At 45.6% G+C, this 22582-nt stretch overlaps 1 protein-coding gene across 2 annotated transcripts in view; it reads left to right on the top strand.

Moving 5' to 3' along the window:
- ass1 (argininosuccinate synthase 1) overlaps positions 1-22230 on the top strand; it is a 48600-nt gene extending 26370 nt beyond the window's left edge. For both annotated transcript variants that reach the window (XM_072692743.1, XM_072692744.1), the window contains exons 9-15: positions 2020-2110; positions 6728-6812; positions 7063-7127; positions 13979-14110; positions 17831-17987; positions 21029-21094; positions 22028-22230. In XM_072692743.1, coding sequence (XP_072548844.1) covers positions 2020-2110; positions 6728-6812; positions 7063-7127; positions 13979-14110; positions 17831-17987; positions 21029-21094; positions 22028-22076 — 645 coding nt within the window. In that variant the 3' untranslated portion in view covers positions 22077-22230. The remainder of the gene's footprint in view (positions 1-2019; positions 2111-6727; positions 6813-7062; positions 7128-13978; positions 14111-17830; positions 17988-21028; positions 21095-22027) is intronic.
- The last annotated feature ends 352 nt before the right edge of the window (positions 22231-22582 follow it).

Genomic DNA, 22582 nt, shown 5'->3' with positions numbered 1-22582 from the left:
GCAACTGTGATTTATGGAAATCTGATGTGAACACGCCATATATATATACACACACACATACATATAGAGTTGATAGTCATTGATTTTGCTGAACTAAGATTAAACACTGGTGGCCAATGCCATCCCTTTTTTGATGTGAGAGTTGGAGATTAGCCATTGCGTGTGTCAGAGTGCGGAAAACTGGGAGTAACTTGTTCCATCCAGTCTGATTTTTACCCTGGAGTGCACCGGATGGCTTTTAGGACAGTCATTTCTCCCCGCACTCGTTCATTGTCTTATCTTGTGACAGAGCGCGCCCGAGCAGAAAATAAAAGTGCAGTCAGAAACGGCGTTTAGTTAAAAGGGAAGGTAAAGAGCGTCCGGGCGCTCGTTTGCGAGTGGCGTCGGCCCCCGGGGGGAGATTAGTTATCGAGTGATGATGTTTGTCTGGTAAAGGTTTCCATTTAAATGCACCCAGTGGTTATTTTGCATAGTTCCCCTGCAATTTGCCTCAGCTCAGGACGCATCGACTGCCGCCTCACAGTAATGTCGGGTAATTGGCAGGGGGTGCCACCGTCCCCTGACGGACACCCCTCCTCCATGCAAATTCAGACACACACACACACACACACACGTATACGAGACAGGAGATGCCTGTGTTTGCCAAGTGGAAATTTGAGACATTTAAAGGGTCCGTCATCCTACATTTTTCCCCCTCTGAGGTCGTAATTCACCGCTGCATGACCTCGCTCTCTTCATCTCCCAGAACTGAACAGACTGATATGCACTATATGGACAAAAGTATTGGGACACCTGCACATTCACTGATACCCTTGATTTCAGAAGTATTAATAAGAGTTTCTCCTGCTTTTGTTGGAGTAGCTGTCTCTACTGTCCAGGGAAGAAGACTTTCTACTAGATTTTAGAAGTGCATTGCTGTGAGGATTTGATTGCATTCAGCGACAAGAGTGTTAGTGAGGTCAGGATGTTGGATGATCACCACCCCACCTCATCATCCCCAACTCCTTAACTCTTCCCAAAAGTCTAGTAAAGTAGATCATTCCAGAACACTTTTATGCAGCCCTTCTAATTCCCCTTCTAATGCACCCATTGCTGACACAGATGACACATCTTATCTAGACACACACAGCTTATGTAGACCCTGTAGAGAAGTCGGCTATAGAATAGGACTCTATGTAGCAGATACACAGAGACCTATAGGCATCATGCCTTATGCAAGGCTTGGATAAGAGGGTGGTAAAGCCCCCCAAAAGCCCCCATTGAGCTTTAGAATGATTGTGGTCCACGAGGTGGAGTGGTGATCATCCAACATCCTGACCTGACTAACATTGTTCTTGCTGAATGCAATCAAGTCCTCACAGCAATGCTCCTCCAAAATCTAGTAGAAAGCCTTCTTCCCTGGACAGTAGAGACAGTTACTCCAACAAAAGCAGGATCAGTCAAGAAGCAATGAATGAGAAGGTGTCCCAATACTTTTGTCCAGAGTATATCATCGCAATTTAAAACCCGGTATGAGTATATCAAGGCTGATGGTTAACAAACGATCTATTGTTTAGTCCTACCCTTTTTTTTTAAAAGCTGATCACCTTGTTTGACCTTTGTTGTATTTGGTCGTTGGCTTAGTTTTACAGTCCTTTCACACACACTTCTGTAGTCTGGGTGAGGGTGTATAAGGTGGGTGGGGGTGTACATACTCCATTTTTCATTTTCCTCTTCCCCACCTGCATGGCTGTCGTCCTCGGCCCCCAGCTGGGAGGGCAGCGCGGGGGAAAATGAAACCAAACAGAGGAGAAAAATGGCACATTGATTTTTTTTTTCCCCTCATTTTTGGAGGATGGGCATTGCTCTTAGATCCTGATGGCATCTTAAAGCTTTCCCTCATCTTCCATCTTCCCCACTCTACCGTAGAACAGGTCGTTCCTCCACCCGCACCAGTTGCCACGTGCGTTCAGTCTCTCTGCTTGTTGTAATATCTGTGAAAATAACCCCTTCTCATTGTTGCTTCCTCATCTTCTGCAGAGTCACGCTCCTTCTGACCTCTATCTGATGACCAAGAACCCTGAAGACGCACCAAATACACCAGATGTGCTGGAGATAGAGTTTAAAAAAGGTGTGTGTGTGTGTGTGTGTGTGTGTGTGTGTGTGTGTGTGTGTGTGTGTGTGTGTGTGTGTGTGTGTGTGTGTGTGTGTGTGGGTGTGTGCGTGTGCGCGCACGCGCGCGTGTTGGTTCCATCATCAGTCACTCTATGTGATTGGAGTTGGACCTCCTGCTGGGCTCTGTGATATTGCTGCTAGATGAAGAACCAGCCTCATCTTCAGCTTTACTGGCCTCAGTTCAGACATTACACTCCTCCTCATCCTCTACTACTCTCACTGCTACACACCCCACTCCTACAGCTCCCGGGCCTAAACACACTGCCCAGACAAACTAGGTAGAAGTGTGGACAGAGGCAGGCTTCATGATCGCTTCTGCTGCTGTTTTCAGCTATGCTAATGTACTGCAGTCCATGACTGTAGAGGACAGAGAGTCAGAAACCACATAATCACGGATGTTGATGAATTTGGGCAATGTAATTGGTGGGGTATTAGCTTTGATTTGTTAGCTGCATTAGCCTCATAGCTTCTATGCAAAGCTTACAAACACGCTATGACCCGAGAGTCGCCAGGCCATCGGCAGCCAGAGCTGGAGAGAGCACAACTGGCCTTGCCCTCTACAGGTGAGTAGATGGTGCGCTCATTACCCCAGTGTGATGCTGGCCAGTCTGCTTTTCTCTAAGTGTGTGTGTGTTGCCCGGTGATATTGCAGGGGGGCTGGTTGTGCATGTGTCAGTCCTCCCCCTTCCAGTGTTGGGAACAATACATGTGATGGGGAGAGTAGTAACAAGTGAGTTGGCTAATTTAACATTGGGGAGGGAAATTGGTTTGGAGGTTGGGGGTATTACTAATGCAGGGAGAGCTTGTAGAACTGATAAAAAAATTTGTGAATACATTTTACTTACATGGGAATGGCCAGAGTTATAGGTTGTACCTCAGTCAGCCACCAGAGGGCATAAGGGCATATCACTTTTTAACCCCTGCTATACTCCTGCTATACAGTCTATGGGCCTACTCCCAGCATTCAGGTGATTTTTAAGCTTGCTGTGTCTTCGTCTTGTCAGAGTTTGAGTTAACGTTTTCCCACAATGCTCAGCTCCTCCCTGTATGACCCTCTCTGTAAAGCGGCTGACATGAACTGAAGAGTGCCGTTCCTTGCTGAGAGTGAGGGGAGTCAGGAGCCTGAGCTGAAGCGGCTTTGGCTTCGGTACCACATTTAGCCCCCCCCCTCTCAAAAAAACATCCAAACCCCCCCAAAATGAAACACTAACTTACTAATATCTGAATAGTCAAATGTTTGGGTGCAGTCCTAGCATCGTTCTGATTGCAGCTTGAGCTTAAAACTAAAGAAGCAGGATTCGGACACTGGCCGAGTCTTGGCCGATTGAGAACATCTGGGGTAAGTGGGAAAACTTGAGCGCACAGTTCATTTCAGCGCTGGCGAACCTCGGCGAGTGCTCATTTTCTCAAGCCCACCGCTAACGTGATTGGACCAGACAGTGATGTCATTGTGCTCTTTAAGCCAGTCAGTCTATGATCCGCTCTCCGATGCGCAATCAGTATTCATAGATATTTTAGCCACCTCCATTTAGTGCCCATGAGAAAAGCTGGTTTACTGACACTTACAAAAGACCCCCCCTCTCTCCACCCACTCCTCCTCCTCCTCCTCCTCTTCATCCTCAAAAAAAAATCTAAGGCCTAAACTTCTTATTCTGCGCTCTTTTCTTCGCCTCTTACTTTCTCAGCGCTTTTTCTCAGTGATTAAAAAGAATTTTAAACCACCAAACCTTTTTCCTCTTGTCATTTTACAACCCCGACCCCCAAGGCCCCCCCGCCCCACCCTCGCCCCATCGCCTTCACTGCTTTTCCTCCTTTTTCCATGTCTTCTCCCGCGCTGTGAAAGGGGAGAGATAGGGTCCCGAGGACGAGAAAGAGAGAGGAAAAATGTAAAGCTTTAATTTTTCCTACAACTGTGTCTGCCGGGCCATTGTTCTGCCTAGTGGTGCTATTCGGACCGAGAGGCAGGAGGGAGAGAAAGGAGTGAAGGGGGCGAGTGAATGCGCTCCACATTGATGGACCTCAGAGCGAGCGAAAGAGGGAAGGAGGGGAGGGGCCAGTGGAGGGACTCCTGCGTTCACGCCGTGGTTTAATTTATTTGAACTTTTAATCTAATTATTAGCTATTTGGGCCGATCCCCGGCTTTATTAACGGGGCGAGGCCTTCTCCTCCGGGGCGCCCTCGTGGCCCGGGGCGTTTAGCAGGGGATATGGGAATGGGCCGTGTGACAAAAGCTCTTGTCTGAAAATATTTTGTCAAGTCCCCCCATTTTTTTTGTTGTTTTTTTTTAACATGTCATTCTAACAGGGCTTTAACACCCCACGGCCAAGAAAGGCCAGCCCGAAAACGCTCCATTCGGCCGTGATTGGCAACTGCAAGCATGCTAAATGCTAATGAGGCACCCAGATGCAAAGAACAGGGGGTGTGCGGGGTAGAGGACCATCAGCACTTTCAAAAGAGTCCTCGTCTTTCTTCTCCGTCCCTCGCTCAGCGACACACAACACCCCCCTAAGCCTGCTCTATTGCATCTCTTTCACCTTTGGCCTCTGAGTTGCTCGTTTGCTGCTATGAATAAGTGCCCTATTGACAGTGATTTATTTATGGGAGGCCTGACGGCACCACGCTGCTTTTTGGTGCTACTGGAGAATGCTAGGTGTTCTAGACTGTGGCCTTCGTTCCGTCCAGGCTCTTAGTTTGGTAACAGCATATTGACGGATAGATGGGACATCATTCACAAATCATATAGATGGATAGATGGATGGATGGACAGACAAAGCAGACATTTAGACAGATGTAGACAGAGGGAGGGATAGAGGGTAGAAGGATGGGTAGAAGGTAGCGGGATGGATGGAAGGATATAGAGAAGGATGGAGGTATGGATGGATGGATGGATGGATGGAAGTATGGATGGATAGAAGGATGGAAGGATGGATGAATGGGTGGAAGGATTGAAGAATGGAAGGAAGGATTGAAGAGGGGAAGGATGGATGAATGTGTGGAAGGATAGAAGGATGGAAGGAAGGATAGAAGAATGGAAGGAAGGATGGATGAATGGGTGGAAGGATTGAAGGATGGATGGTAGAAGGATGGATGGATGGATGGATGGATGATGGACGGATAGAAGGATGGAACGATGGATGAATGAATGGATGAAATGATTGTAGGATAGAAGGATGGATGGATAGAAGGATGGGTGGATGGATAGAAGGATGGATAGAAGGATGGGTGGATGGATAGAAGGATGGGTGGATGGATAGAAGGATGGATGGATGGATGGATGGATGGATGGATCTCTCTTTCTTCCTGCTCTTACTTTTCACTTTTTTTTCTTTATTTATTTTTTCTTATTTTTTCATTTTTCTTCCTTATTTAGTTTTTTCACTTGTTTTTCTTTTTTCTTTCTGCTGTTTTATTTCTCCTTTTTCATTTCTCTTCTTTTCTCTTTTTTATTTTAATTTTTTTCCTTTTTTCCCTTCAACTCTGTCCTTCTTTTTGTCCTTCATTATTTTCTTTCTTTATTCAAATCCTTTCTTTCTTTCCACACTTTCTTACATTCATTTTTACTTTGTTTATTTATTTTATCGTTTTCTTTTTCTCTCTCTCTCTCTCTGGTTGGGGTGTGTGGGTAAGTAAGGAGGACATGGTGGCACAATGGTGGGGGTGTGTAATTAAATTAGGAAAGGCTCTGCTCTCGATTTCACAGCCTTCAGAGTGGCGAAGCTTTTGAATTTATAAGTGCTTTTCTTCAGAACCCATTGAGGTAGCTTTACTCACACTGCCATTCACCTCTTCCCACCACTCCTCCCCAATCACCCTCTACGCTCACACTCACCATCACCACCCCAGAGCACTCTTTACACTCAGCTAAGACTAGCGGGCTGCCCATGACCAGATTCTCATGACCACTCTAATGTTACTGACCATTTCTCAACCTCTCCATATCTCCTATAAATAAGCACTTTTTGTTACTGTGCCTTTAGGACTTATATATGTGCAACTGACCTCTGTTCTGATTGGCTGCCCTGGATTACACCTCATTCTAAAAACACTCCTTATAATTTCATTGGAAATAGGCGGAGCCAAGCTGCTGTAGGCTGAATCGGTCATTGAGGTGGAGGTGGAGTGGTGATTTTGCGAGCTTGTGTTATCAATGCCCATTACTGGATCAACTGGGTCTGGCTGAAAGGGCCCTATTTTGAACTCTGGGTTGGTGAGGCTCTCCCAACTTTCAGAGTAGGAAATCTGCCTCATGGGGGCATTTCCAACTTCCCAGTTCAAATAGAATGCAGCATTAGTTTCTCAAGCGTATGGAAAGTTGATGGGGCATTATGGGAAATGTAGTGTGTGTATGAACTTGCGTGATAAACTGTGTAGTTCTGCTGCAGCGCATTGATTTTAGTGGGGAACAGCAGCACATGTCTCAAGAAAGTGGGTCTAATGACGCCCCTGAGCACCCCTGGCTCCGCCCATTCATACTGAAGTCATAAGGAGTGTTTCAGCCGGGACTGCTTTTAGAATGAGGTAGTTCTGGTGTGGAAAATGCAGACTTATGCATGTGTCCTTCCTTCTATGACAGGTGTGCCAGTCAAGGTGACCCATCTGAAGGAGGGCAAGACCAAGGACACTCCACTGGACATCTTCAGCTACCTCAATGAAGTGGGGTAGGTTACAGTGGGGCCAGAATAATAGTGCTTCTGTTCGGACCTGGATCTTAAATTATTAAGTCGTTGTTTGCTTAATAATATCCATATTGATTTTGACGTCAGTCCATATATATATATATATATAGTCCCAGAGTTTTACCAAACCAGCTCTTTGAGGCCAGTTTGATACGTGTAGCACTATTTTCAGTGCTGTTTAATAAACATATGTTCATGGTAATGAATGTGCTCCGTTTTTTTCCTCTCTCAGTGGAAAGCACGGAATTGGCCGCATTGACATCGTAGAGAACCGCTTCATCGGAATGAAGTCCAGAGGTACTGTCTTCTTCTTTACTTCTTTCTGTCCTTAACCTGGGTTTACAGCAACAAGACAAGACATCCATATTCTCCATTAGTGCTGGACACCTTTCCAGAAATCTGGCCTCCGCCTTTAACACATTCGTGCAGTGAACACACACACACGCGCACACATACACACTAGTGTTCAAACACACACACAGTGACAGTAAGCACACACGCCCGGGGAGCAGAGAGGGTGAAGAGCCTTGCTCAAGCTCTAGGGCCCAACAGTGGCAGCTTGCTAAGGCCGGATATCAAACTAATTTACCGCATTATCCCAAATGTAGCCAAACGGCCAAGACATGTGGTTCGGTTACTGGTGTCTGAGGTTTGGAGCTAAGAGGCTAATGTAGCTAACAAATCGTTTGTCTTAAACTCAAATAATTTATCATGATTTATCACTGACCATCAGATGCAGCACAATCAGCGTAGACGTTTGGTCTGATATGTGCTGGACACACTGGACTTGGACTGTCCCCAGTGTCGTCTCTGTAAACGCACAGCCAAATATTTATTTATTAATTTATTTATTTTATGCATCCAGATCTTCATTTCATTCTTTTGGAACAAGGTATCACTTACTTTAGTCTATAGAGGGCATGCACATGATGTCACAGGTGGCAGGGGTCACTGCAGCCACTCCCACTGAGCGGCAGCATTAGCCTTCAGCGTGAATGCCGCTAAAACCCCAATAGGAGAAAAAGCTGCTGTTGGATTGGCTGTACAAACAGATTCAGCAGGAAGTCAGAGCTTGCTTTTACAAAAGAGAAGGTAAACAACTGAATTTGCTGCAATTCACAGTAACAGCTGGAATCCAGGCATCACAACATGTGGGAGCTCATTGAGTGGTGAAGTCGTGCCCTGAAAACAGGTGGGGAAAGAATCAAGCCTAGTTGCGAGTTTAGCAACATGCTAAGTTCAATTAAAAGGGAAAGCAGGCAAACCTGGATGAGCCAGTCTACTGAATGAGCCTGCAAACAGTGGAAAATACTCATAAGGCCATTCCCTCGACTCTGTGCTCTCAGATATGAGGCTTTATCCTCTAAACAGGTGTGATCTGAGCCTCAGTTAGCTGGACGTTTCTGGCTACACATCGCCGTCCATAGATCATTGATTCTTTAGTAACTGATCGATGTTGAGTCCAGCTGCCCTTAATTTGAGCAGATAATCACTAGTCTTAGTCCCGGTTTGGCTGTTTTCCCTAATTAACGCTGCAGCCAGGCCGCAGAACAGGTTTACTGGATTACAGAGACATAATGACAGTCTATGTCCATACAAAGCACATGCCTGATGCCAAACATCATGGAGAACCACCAAACCCTGGTTTTGCAGATTTGTATAGATAACAGTGAGTCATATTAGAGAGCACTGACCAGCTCCACAGAGTTGGAGGTGGATGTGAGGATGTAGGCACTTGCCAGGTTTATTAGCAAATTAGGTTTATTGGCAGAATGTCCAAACTCTCAGCTGTTTGAAATGAACCAATCGAACGCGACCAATTAAAATATCTATGTAAAATATTTAACATGTAGTCTCAGAACTACTCAACCCCTTCATGACGAACGTCTGCAGTACTTCCAGCTTTCCTAAAGCCCGTTTCTCATGGGCAGAGGCCTCTAGCCGCCTTTAAATCCCACCAAAGATTAAGTGAGAGCCACTTTACCTACTGTGTGAACGTAGCCTCAGCTCCTGATACATTTACATTTATGGCATTTAGCTGATGCTCTTATCCAGAGTGACTTACAAGGTTACTCGTATTACAGAGGAGGGCCAGTGTAGTGTTAGGAGTCTTGCCCAAGGACTCGTATGGGTGAAGCACAACAATCAGTCACCCAGACCGGGAATGGAACCCCAGTCTCCCACATGGTGTAATAGCTCAGTGGCAGGTAGTGGTGTTATCTGTTATGCCACACCAACAGACCACACTGTCCACCTGTTAGCTACATCCTCCCAGCAGCTCCAGTTCAGAACTAAAGAAGCACCAAACTTCAGACACCAAACACGCCTTGGCTAATGAGCGACATTCAGAGAAACGGGGGAAATTGTGTGCGTTTGATTTTTGACCAGGCTTTAACCTTCTTTTCAGCTTCTGTCTGGACTGAGTGGGTCTGCTCCGGACCCTCAGACTCTCGGTTTGTCACAGTAATCTCCGTCACACTGCTCTGACTGGCAAATTGACTCTCCGCCCAGTGCCTTTGCTGTCTGCTGTAGAGTGGCAGGTAGAAATTGGAAAATCCAGAACATTTTGATTTGATTTTTATTTATTTATTTATTCTTCTGTGGCGGTCCTTCACACACAGAAGCTGGGACTGCTCCACCGTGCAGGCAATCGGAAGAGGTGGGGAAAGCGAGGCGAGGGCAGTTTGGTGCAGGAACTGCGCTGACAGCCTGTGTTTATAACAAAGTCTGCAGGAATGAAGTGCAGCGAGGGTCCGTGTGTGTGTGTGTGTGTGTCATGGTGTGTCTGATGGGGTGGTGACAGCGTGGGTCATCTGAGTGGCAGACTGGAAATAGCTTGTCAGTTGACAGTTGTCAACTGAATAATACCACAAAACAGATTTGCGGTGGACCTGGAAACCCATGCTTTCTGACCATTAGCATTTGTTGTGTGAATTTGTTGTTTCCCGGCTCGAGCTACCAGTCAGCTGTCAGGCTGCTGTCACTCGGGGTGCGTGTAGGGCAGTCCAGTTGGGATGGCAGCTTGGAAATTCTGAGCAGGCCGCCTTAGGGAATGCTGTCCACCTGTAATTCCACATCTAACTCCTGTGCTATTGCCCCTGGTCAGACCATTCAGAGACTCCAGTGATGTCCCCCCATCGCTACGCTGGACAGTAAAATGGATCAGTATGTGGAATTGGAGCTGATTGGCTGAGCTTAGGACCTTCTCACAACAACTGAATTATGCAAAAGTATTGCCCATACAATTAGGCACACTGAGGATCACCATACCTAATGTTAGTAGCATGGGGTAGAGGGGTATAAAGCCCCGCAGCATTGAGCTGAGGAGCAGTGGAAGAACTGTGCTCCATGGTGGGATGAGGTGGGGAGTTGGGGGTTGAGTTGGGGGTTGAGTTGGGGGTTGAGTTGGGGGTTGAGTTGGGGGTTGAGTTGGGGGTTGAGTTGGGGGTATGACCATCCAACATCCTGACTCCACTAACTTCAGTTGGGGGATGAGTTGGGGGAGAGGTGGGGAGATGACCATCCAACATCCTGACTCCACTAACTTAAGTGATGGATGGCACTCCATCCACTACCTACCTGACCTCACTAAAGCTCCTGTGACCGACTACAATCAAACTCTGCTCATGGCAATCTTCCAACATGTAGTGTAAAGCCTTTCCAGACAGGTAGAGGCTGTTTCTGCAGCACAGAGAAACCAACTCTTGCTTTATTACCCTTGATTTCAGAAGAAACCCTGGATTAGCAGGTGTCCACATACTTTTGGCCACATGATTACTGGTCGTGGTCTCACTTAAGGACCACTGACACTGCTGTGAGTATTTGATTGCATTTAGTGACAAGAGTATTAGTGAGGTCAGGGTGTTGGATGATCACCATCCCACCTCATCCCAGAAGTTTTTGATGGGATTGGGGGGGGTGTCTATGGCTGGCTATGGGTGGGTTGTGGGGGGCTATGGGGGGTTGTGGGGAGCAGTTGCTTTTGAAGTGTTGAGGCCTGGTGATAATTGAGGTGTATCTGCTCAGATAGCAGTAAGAATGCTAAGCTGCAAAGCTAAACCTGTGTTAGCAGGGCGAGACGCCCAAAGGGCCACAAGCCCTGACCAGGACACACACCTGTCTCCGTCTCTGTCCCTGTCTCTCCCCCCTCTACCTTTTTGTCTCCCTCTCTGCCTCACACTTTTTTTGTCTCGCTCTCTCTCTCTCTCTCTCTCTCTCTCTCTCTCTGTCACACACACACTTTTGTCTGCTTCTTTCTTCGTCTCTTTCACACATTATCTATATCTCTCTCTCTCTCTCTCTCTCTCACTCTGTGTAAACAGAGGTTAGATCAGTGGTGTGGAGCGGAGCTGATGAGTGCTGCTGCTGGTGTTGGAGGAGGTGATCAGAGATAGATGATCAGACGCTGTAAACGGAACTGAAACACTTCGGCTCTCGGCTCGTTCAGCTCTAAATCCACTCAGTCTTAATGTATCAGATTGCCCCTTTCAGTGCTTAGGAGATCAGACCTTCTCTAAATCCTGTTTTGGTCAGGAGGCTCTGCGGTCATTCTCCCACAGTTCTTTCAGTGTGGGCCTCGGGCCTTTTCTCAGACGACCTCTTAATTCCAAAGTTACAAAAACAAAAGAGTCTGAAATATTTCTGCTTTTAAGAAGCTGTTGTTATCAGAAATGTGTCCGCTTGACCCATCTGCAGGTCAGAACTCCTTCTATCACATGAGGGGAGGCCTTCCTATTCTCAATCTCAATGCTGGGGGGCTTTATACCCCTCTGGCCCACGCTGGGCATTAGGAATGGTCCCAAGAGGGCTCCCCCTACCACACAATGCTACCAGTGCTGTGAGAGTGAAGGCTAACATGCATTTCCTGGCACTGTTTTGAGCGATTGGGAGAAAGAGAGGACTAAGCTACCCACACCGAGAGAGTAAGGCCACTCTCTGGGACTCATGGATGGGATCTAACCCACAATAATAGGGCCAACATTTAGACAGCTCCACCCCTCTGACGCCTGCTAATAATTTGCCCATACCAGTGTGACTCCGGCATTATCATGGGTCCCGAAATCTGTCGTGTCCATATGATGAACACAGCTACAGGAAACACTCATCTCCTCCTTCTTCTGTTCAGTGACGGCTGAGTGAAGGCTTCATTTCTGCATAGGTTAAATATCCCCCACCCCATACACACTCACTCACACACACACAGGGGGTGTAAATTACAGGTTAGGGAGAGCCAGGGCTGTAGATCCTGGCAGCTGAGGGCTCTTACCCTGTCATTTTGGCTCATCAGTCCATAGCAGGTGATGGACAGTGTTCTGGTCAGCGTAGTCCGTCATGATTACGATGATGCTTGGACACGAGGCCAGGCTGAGACCCTTGAGCAGATAGTGTGTGTCTTTGACACGTATGAGTGAGGAATTGTTAGTTTGGGACAGTTTTGCTTTCTTTTGGAATTTAAATTTCCTCAAATTTCACTTTTGAATGAAATCTAATGGCCTATGGTAGCTGTGGACTAATCCTTTGGGGCTTTATGGTCATGGGGCAAGTTTTGGCCCAAAGGTTGGGTTAAAACTGCTTTGCTGATTAAACCTGAATGGACTTTAATATGGGAACTAATTGTAAACCACTGAAGACAACATGATCATTTACAGCATGACTAACAGCATTTTGGAAAGCTTGGTGCCCAAAGGCCTTCTACAGGCAGTGGATGTCAAATCTGATCTGCATTGTCAATGCAACAGTAGGGAACCCTCCAGGCCTTCTAGGCCTCCAGAGAAGGTCTAATGAAACTGTTTTAGTTATTTTATTAGTTTATATATTGCTTTCATCATTAAATTCAGAAACGTAGAGCTAAAATCTTAAAACATCAAACCTAAAAATGGTCCATTTAGGACAACCAGGACAGTTAGAAAAAATCAGACTAGCTCTGTCATTGGTTAGGCCTTCAGGAGCTGGACAGAAGGCCTTACACCTAAGATTAAAGCAACATTGTGTAGCAATTTTACCTTAAATAGCAGCTTCAAAATGATACAAATACTGACCTACAATACACAGAACAGTGCCACTATCGTTATTACTCTGGGCTCAGCACACTGCTATTGCTCTGTGGTGCTTACACTTTGGTGAAGTGGGCAGGAAAACGCCCACCAGAGTCATATTAGTGTAAAATCCTGTGTTATTACTGTACCACCTCAGTCCACATGCTTCTTTACCTTTCAGTGATGGTTCTGTGTCACTAAAGTTCCTAAAGCAAGTCCTTTAGGAGTGGCTCAAAGTGTGAATTCCACTTCAGAACAGTAGGAGGAGCCCAGGAGCAAGAAATGCCAATTCTCACATAATGCTGCTTTAAACAGCAACATGATCAGAAACTGACTGGGACGTTTTTAAAGGGAGGGACCAGCTTTATCACTCTGTCGTCTTATGGAAGTCCAACATACTGATGTCACTGACCACAAATGTGAGCAATGGCCAAATGAATATGCATTAGGCTGCGTTCACAGGGTAGACATATTCCACAAAAAATGCATATGAAACGTAGGCAAAGAAGCAGCCGAGAAGCAGGTGGGACGTTTATGGGTGGGAAGTTCAACCCCATGTCTCACTTCACAGTAAATGCATTACAGAAAGAGGAGGAGAAAGCCAGTCTCCTGTGTCTTACCCTTTTACTCATTCCCCTTTTTTCCTGCTTTTTACACCTTCATCACCTTCAAGAACCGACTGTTCACTTGCTGCCTAATATGTAGGTCCACCCCTTCACAGATGAAGCCTCTGCAGAGGAAGATAGTCAATGTGTCTTCCACTTGTCAGTGGTGCTAATGTTATGGCTGACCGGTGTAGAACCGGTCTTTTCTACAGAACCCCATGCTAAAATTGTTTGTTCCTGGTTAAGTGGTTCTTCACATACAAGAGGAACCTTGTCTTTTCTTCTAGAATATCTAGCACCAAAAAGGGTTCCACTAGTTTAACAAGTCAGAGAACCCTCTTTAAGCACTTTATCCATATGTCCTAAACACTAGTCCCGGTTACACCATTGTTCTGTAGGACATATGACCCTGTGTTCCTCAAGAACTTGTGAGTTTTGATACACTTATGACTTCAGCTTCACCCTTCTCACATTTCTGATGTTCCTGCTCTGTTCTTCTATCTGTCAGGTATCTACGAAACTCCGGGAGGCACTATCCTCCACCACGCCCACCTGGACATAGAGACGTTTACCATGGACCGGGAGGTCAGACGCATCAAGCAAGGCCTGAGCATCAAGTTTTCTGAGCTTCTGTACAACGGTAAGGAGTGTGTAGGGATCTATGGAGAGGTGTAACACTCGCCTGCAGTCCATGCAAGCACACATTCAGTCAATTCGGTCAGTTGTCAGAGGACTTCTTTTGATTTAGTGACCCTGCGAAAGATCAGAATTGGGGTAACCGCCAGTTCCACAAGCCCAAAAGCTGAGGCCTTTACAGGTTCTGCTCCAAAATAATCTAGAACATCTGCATCTACATGCAACCACTGGTCAAACATTGACTTCCACATGAACCTATTGGCACCATGCTGCCTAATGCCAGGCGTGGGCTAGAGGGGTATAAAGCCCCCCAGCATTGAGCTTTGGAGCAGTGAAAGAACTGTGTTCTCTGGAATGATGGTTGGTGGTGCTCCATCCAGTAATTTGGGGATGAGTTGGGGAGCAGAGGATGATGAGGTGGGACAGTGCTCATCCAACATCTTGAGCTCACTAATGCTCTGGTCGCTGAATGCAATCAAATCCTCACAGCAGTGCTTCTCCAAAATCTAGTAGAAAGCCTCCTCCCCTGGACAGTAGAGACAAAGTTACTCCAACAAAAGCAGGATAAACGCCCTTGATTTTAGAAGAAACCATGAATGAGCAGGTGTCCCAATACTTTTGTCTATAGAGTATAATCTTGTGTTTTTCACTCAGTGAAACCAAATGAACCGAATTTTTTGAAAGATCCAAAAGCTCAACTAGTCACACCCACAGTTGTAGCCTTTTGGGCTTCAACATCTTTTTAAGAGATAAATGGATGATCAGTGATTGGACTGGATTAAGCTAAGAGCTAAGAGAGGAGCAGGTGTGTGTGTGTGTGTGTGTGTGTGTGTGTGTGTGTGTGTGTGTGTGTGTGTGAGAGAGAGAGAGGTGAGGGAGGGGTGAGAGAATGAGAGTTAGTTAGTTATGAGATTTAATCCATATTTCAGCATAAATAATAAAGTGTAATCTACCCTCTGAGCTCAACAGTAGCGACGCTGTGTTTACATCCCTACATAAAAGCGCTAATGCGTCACTAGGCTCTGTGAAGAGAGAGATCTACGAGATGATTCATTTGCGCTTAATAAAAAGATTAAGGTGTCAGAGTTCGCCTTGATATATGTGGCAGTTGTCATTTCTTCTAATAAATGCTCTAAATATCAATTTATTACTTTGGAATTTAGGGGAAATGTTAATGGTTTATGAAATACACTGCAAATGTTAATTTCCTTAAACACATTGCCTAGAAATAGTAAAACCAGAGAAACTGATCATGTAGGGTGCTCTCTTATTTTATATAATAATTTTTATTATTAATATTATTATTATTATATTATTATTATTTTAATATTATTATAATATTATTTATATATATATATATATATTTCACGGGAGATGATTTAGCGCATATAGGCTATTACAGCTATTTACAGCCTATATTCAAGGCTGTTTTGGTAAATGTGAATGTATTAATGTTCATTAATGTAGCTGCATGATGTTAGACACATTTTACTCCCTCAAACCCTTACACACACAATGCCACAGTCCTACAACTTGGGACCACCTGAAGCCCCCCTGGCCACAATTTCCTAACCACCTTGGACACCTGTAAGTCCCCAGTGGCAGCAAGCAGCGTTATCAACACTATAAACAGAGAAAAGCGACATCATCCAGAGTCTGTTAGCGAATACTGAAGACCTCCACGTGGTTTGAGAGCGCTGTGGTCATCCTGGTATGCTGTTAGAATGATGCTAGTTGGTTATAATCGTAAGCTTGTAGCACTCCTTGTCTACATTCGCTTTAAAAAGAGGCTCCAGAGCAGCAAACCTCACACACCCAACATGTCAACACTGATCAACTAGGTTTGGGTTAAGGGAGAGGTCGTGTGAATGTCATTTTTGCCTGAACTTTTCCTTTAATCTACTGCCTGATCAGACCAAATACCTCCCCCTTTACATACCCCCCCCCCCCCCCCCCCCCAACACCCCAATACACCAACACACACACACACACACACACATGCACGGGGCATTTCTCTTTTCTCCCTGTCTCAGGTGTCCTAATCCCTCTGTAGCGGGCAGCAGGCTGCTCTCTGGCCCGGCCCTCCCCACTCATAATAGGATTTGGCTCCATTAGTGGCTGATTACAGATCAGTCCCTCTGCAATTAAAGCCGCATGGGAGAGAAAGGGGGGATGGGGGGACATAGCACCTTACAAAGGTGCGAACAGCAGGACGGGGTGCGCAGATTAAACTCATTAGAGTCTTCCACTGGGGGGAAACGGAGGCAGCCCGCTGCCCCACAGAGAGATCAGACATGGGGCTTCATACACACCTGCACACACTGGCCTCAGTGGACACACTAATAGCAGACTGTGGGGTGGGGGTGGGATAGGGTGGGGGGTGGCGAGAGGTAGTGTGTTTTCTGAGTGTGTGTGTGTGTGTGCTTTACACAACAGACCGTAAAGATTTATGTTACGATGTGTTATTTCTAGGGGTGTAAAATTGCACTGATGCATCGTGAAGGTGCTGATTCAGAGTGTTTATTATTAATAATAATAATAATAATAATAATAATAATATAAAGTATGCACTTTATATATTGGCCAAAATAACATTTTTAAGCATAAGCAAAGCTGTTTCGTGGTGTTTTAGGTCAAAGGCTGCAAAAGTTTGAATTATCAGGTAACTTAGTTCAATAAGTTACAGTCAGGTCCATAAGTATTTGGACAGTAATACGTCGTCGGTAAATCGTAGGCCACCTCAGTGGATTTGGAATGTACACCTTCAGCTTTAATGGTTTAACAAAAATAGTGTATTCATAGTGTAATTTCTGCCATTGTTTATGCTGTCCCTCTATTTACTGGCTCAAAAGTAATTGGACAACCCAACCCAATTATGGATATAAGGGATATTTTTAACACTTGGAACCAAGTCCTCTGCAGTCAATGACTGCCTGAAGTCTAGAGCTCTAAGAACCCATCAGCAAATGCTGAGTTTCCTCCCATCAGATGCTTTTACAGGTCTTTACTGCCGCCCCTCTCTCAGCTGCTGCTTGTTTGTGGGTCTTTTTGGCTCGTTTTGTCTTGAGTCAGTGAAAAGCTGCTAATAACCAGGTTGAGGCACAGTGGCTGACTCTTGGGTTGCTTTCAGTGTGTGTCTTAGCACCAAGTAGAGCTACAGAGTTCATCCAGTGAACATCAGTGACCCAGCTTCACTGGCAGCCATACATGCCCAGACCATAACAGTGCCTCCGCCATGTTTGACGGATGATGAGAAATGCTCCAGACCACGAACTCTCCCTTTCCTTCTCTATACATGGTTCCTCCATACATCCATGTAGGCAGAAGGAAAGGATAAGTTCATGGTCTGAAGCAGCCATCAAAATGCCCAGGCCATAACAGTGCCTCCACCATGTTTAACAGAACACACAAACAAAGAACCCTCCAGATCATGAACTTATCCTTTCCGTCTCCATACATCCATGGTTTATGTGTCCAAAAAAAATCTTGTTCCAGACCTGGACAGGCCGTTTTGGGTCTGTTTACACTTGGCATTAACAGTTTTTGTTTTTGGTGATCATGTTGAAATTTTGCGTGTTGGTATAAAAAGCCAGGTGTAAACACCCCGGATTACGACCGGATCACTCACACACAGGCCTCATTTACTTCCCCTGAGACACCTCTCACACATAGTAAGCTTGTGCGCTGTGTGTGGACTAACGCCTGCTTCCTCCCTCTCCGGCAGGGTTCTGGTACAGTCCGGAGTGTGAGTTTGTTCGCCACTGCATTGCCAAATCTCAGGAGAACGTGGAGGGGAAGGTGCAGCTGTCTGTGTTTAAAGGCCACGTCTACATCCTGGGCCGAGAGTCGCCCAGCTCCCTCTACAACGAGGAGCTCGTCAGGTGAATACCACGACTGTGTGTGCGTGTGTGCGTGTGTGCGCGCGTGTGTGTTTTCGTACATTTTCAGGTTGACTTTGTAGGAAAACCAGAGAACATCAGGGCTACAGGCTTCAATTATGGGATTTAGCAGATGCTCCTCTAGACTAGACTCCACAGATACCTCCAGCAGCACTGCGGTGTCCCATCCACACACTCTAACACACCAGCACCATGTAGGCCTGTCACGAACGTTTGCTACTCCTCAAACGGGTGTAAATGCATTAATATGCATTTATATGATCATTATATCAGCGCCAGTGAGAATGACCCAGTACCAAACACTACCTGCTCTGTGGTGGTCAGTCCTGTGGGGTCCTGATCATTGAAGAACAAACAGGGTGAGAGGAGGAGGCTGATAACGGAGGCTACAGAGAAATAGCTGGATGCAGTCTGGAGTTATAGAACTACACAGTGCTGCTATATGGGAAGTGGAGCTATTAGAATGGACAATAAGTATAGAGGTGGTATTAATGTTATGGCTGGTCAGTTACGCAGTGTGTGTGTGTGTGTGTGTGTGTGTGTGTGTGTGTGTATATCTGTGTATACACATGGTCCTACAAGTGCATATGTGTTGGGTGTCTCTCTCTGCCCTCTGAGAGAGAACAGAGTGTGTATTCATTGTGCTGACCCCTGTGCGCCCTTAGGCCGAGCTCAGTGACCACAGTGAAGCGTCCATATGTCCAGTCTTCTCCTCTTGCTAATGGCCCTGTCAACTGTCTGTGTTTGTGTGTGTTTGGGGGATGTTGCCGTTGCGTTTCATGCTGGTCAAGTGTGGAGGGTAGGGTCAGCTCCAGTAGGTGGCGGCTCAGGGGTCTGAGAGTCCCTGCAGTCCCGTCAGACGGTTTACAGTGTTTGCAAGAGGAGAACGTGGAGAACCAACTGAGACAGAATAGAGAACCTTAGTTTTACACCCTCTAAAAACCTCATTCTCCCTGTCTGTCTGACTGACCGTCTCTCTGTCTGACTGACCGTCTCTCTGTCTGTCTGACTGTCTCTCTGTCTGACTGTGTTTCTGTCTGTCTGACTAAGTGTCTGTCTGACTGTCTGTCTCTCTGTCCGTCTGATTAACTGTCTGTCTGACTGTGTCTCTGTCTGTCTGTCTGACTGACTAAGTATCTGTCTCTCTGTCTGTCTGACTAACTGTCTGTCTCTTTGTCGGCGTCTCTCTGTCTGTCTGTGTCTGGCTGTCTCTATCTGTCTGAAACCATCTCTTTGTCTCTCTGTCTCTCTCTTTCTGTCTGTCTATGTCTCTGTCTGTCTGGCTCTCTGTCTTGCTCACTGTCTGTCTGCCTGTATCTTCTCTCTCTCTCTCTCTGGCTCTTTTTCTGACTCTGTCTGTGTCTGGCTCTGTCTCTATCTGTCTTACCATCTCTTTGTCTCTGTCTGCCTGTCTCTCTCTTTCTATTTGTCTCTGTCTCTGTATCTCACTCACTGTCTGTCTGTCTATGTCTATCTCCTCTCTCTCCCTTTCTTCCCCCTCTCTTTCTTAGTTTATATGTCTCCCTCTTTCCCTTATTATTTTCTCTCTTTCTCTTTCTTTTTACACACACACACACACACACACACACACACACACACACACACACACACACACACTCCCTCTCACACACCCTGCAGCGTCTCTACAGGAGTCAGTAAATAGTGTCATTAGCACAGTGGTGTTCTTCACACGCTGTATTGATCCTGCAGAAAATGTCACAATGTGTCTCTGCAGCCTTTTTACACACACACACACACACACACACACACACACACACACAGTTGTACAGACAGCTGTACATACAAAGACTTACACACCAGGACAAATGTTTCTGCGTGCACACACACACACACACACACACACACACACACACACACACACACACACACACACACACACACAAACTCAGTCAGTTTGAGGGTTTGTTTTCTGGTGTGTGTGTGTGTGTGTGTGTGTGTGTGTGTGTGTGTGTGTGTGTGTTTTATCCTTCACTACTTCTTTCTAAAAGGTCTAATTGTTGTATTAGGCTTCATCCGAATGTGTGTGTGTGTGTGTGTGTGTGCACTCTCCTCATTAGGCAGAAACTACAGTAATTATAACACACAGAACAGAGAGGCGTCAGAACACCTGTAAGCAACATCATGAGAGACTCATGACTGAGCTGTTGTTCAGAGGGTCTCTCAGTGAAGAACCGTCAGGAAAAACCTCACTGCCCTGTATTAACCCTCACACTACCAGCACCTCCTACATACACACACACACACACACACACACACACAGAGCCATGCAATTCAGACACTGCAAAAACAGCTGATTGTTGATGTCTCTGTAATGAGACTCAGAAGCAGTAAGGGTACACTCCTAAACAAGGGGATTAGGGTTCTTCAGTAATGGCAATGGTTCTATATAGAACCACAACAATTATAAATGGTTCTTTTGTATGTGGGAAAACTTCTTGTAGATGGTTCTGATTGAGAGCCTGTAAAAACAGGTTCTACGTGGCAAAGAAAAAGGGTTCCACTCTTATGAGTCATAGAACCCTTAATCCGTACAAAGCGGAACCTGTTACTGTGAAACAGCTAGTTTAGACACGTCATCTTAAATGGACATCCTGATGCTCCACTGACTGTAACAGGGAGAACGGCGTCTCAGTCATCCCCACTCCGGGCTGGCTACTGCACTAGGGGGCTTTGGTGGAGCTGAACTATGAGACATCTCTCCAGAACTGCTGAGTAACGCTGCATAACCCATAGAGTCATATTAGTGTAAAATCCTGTAGTATTACTCTACCGCCTCAGCCCACATGCTTCTCTACATTCAGATGCTGCTTCTGGAGCTCTCAGCTTGTCCAGAAATGCATGTGTACAGCTGTCTGTCCATGAGGGCGCACTCAGTGTGATTTGTATTTACTGCTGTGGAGTGAAAGTGAATTACACTCCTCACCTGTAGAAAAATGCTGTTTTAGAAGAAATGTCTGATGATAAACGCTGATGTAAACAACATCTTTTCCTTTTCTTCTCAGCATGGACGTTCAGGGAGACTACGACCCCTGTGATGCTTCTGGCTTTATCAAGATCAATGCTGTCAGGTGGGTTAAGACACTTTTTTTTATTTAAAAAAAATAAATATGAATATGCTTTTTTTAATGAGCTATGAATATATGATATGATATGACTTTAATGTAAAGTTAATAAAAAAAATGAAATACCATATGCTATTTTAAAGAAAGTTCAACATGGGGTTTGACATGGGGGGTTTCCAGTGGCTTAGTGGTCTAGTGCGCTCCCACCATGGCCGGGAGTCGTGAGTTGCCATCTGCAGCCGGAGTCTGAGAGAGCACAATTGCCTGTGCTCTCTCCAGTTGGGTAGATGGCGCTCTCTCCCCTCATCATTCTTAAAGCCATGTTGGCTGGCACAAGCACCTGTTAGCCAGTGTGGTGGACCTGGGGCCCTGGCGATTTCCTCCAAGCATGTCCGCTGCCTGGCAATGCCACGTCCGCAGCAGTTTGAAAAGAGGCAGTGGGTGGCTTCATTTGAATCGGAGGATCCTAGCGTCAGGAGAATTGCTAGTGCTACACAGGCCGAGCTACATGCAGAATGTCCACTGTTCCACAGCAGCAAACTCCATAAGGACTCTATATGGAAACTAAGCTGCTAAACAGCCAGTCGTTTTTCTCAAAAAGCAGTGCGTTAATGAATGTCCCCCTATACAGCAATTCAGCTCTGCCCATGCATGCAGTTTAACCTGGACTGCTTTTGAAATGAAGCATAATTCAATCAGAACAGGGAAGTCAATCAGAACAGTGCTCATTTAGGTGCAGTAACACAAACCGTGTGTTTAGTTTGGAGAGATAAAGAGAGGATGGGGAATGGTCATGTAAAAATGCCTCATCGCTGTTCAGTTCAGGGGACCTTGAGTGCGGAGAAACACAAGACAGATGTAGGACATGGGCCCTGAAAATATGGGTGAACTGAGAATTGCAGTTTTTTTACAGTCTCTGTCTGCTTCTTTTCACTTTAGGCTCAGGGAGCATCACCGATTGCAGGGAGACGCTCAGGTGAAGCAGTGAAGCTCCAGGTTCACATCGTTGGCCTTTACTAGTATTGTGCATTTTACCTTCAACCATGCTGTTTTTATGTCCTGCTCTACTGAAACCACTGTACCTAAATCCCCACTGGAGTCGATTGTTACTGTGGCTCAGATTAAAGACCTCTTTAGCACTTCATGCTGAGTGAATTTGTGATTTATATATATTTCAACATATATTTTATACTTTATTTTATGGTTGTTGATTTATTTAGTTGATTCTAGTTAAAGGTTGGAGCTTAATTTGAAATTCCCTTAAGGCCTAGAGGGGAATTCGAGGCCCAATGATTTCTAAGATTTCTAAACAAAAAAAAAAAACATAGTCGTTTTTTCTAGCAATATTAAAACTTGCTGCATTTATTCTCTGTAAGTATATATACTTTGCCTAAAATCTGAAACTCCAAATGAAAAATGATCCAATCAGGGATTTTCTTTCTCCGTAGTATCTAGGTGGATACAGCCAAGCAAGCTCACCCATTGGTTAGGCCT

The sequence above is a fragment of the Salminus brasiliensis genome, chromosome 1, assembly GCF_030463535.1.
Source record: "Salminus brasiliensis chromosome 1, fSalBra1.hap2, whole genome shotgun sequence".
Taxonomy (NCBI): domain Eukaryota; kingdom Metazoa; phylum Chordata; class Actinopteri; order Characiformes; family Bryconidae; genus Salminus; species Salminus brasiliensis.
The sequence above is the reverse complement of the archived record's forward strand: the minus strand, read 5'-3'. Positions and strand labels throughout refer to the sequence as shown.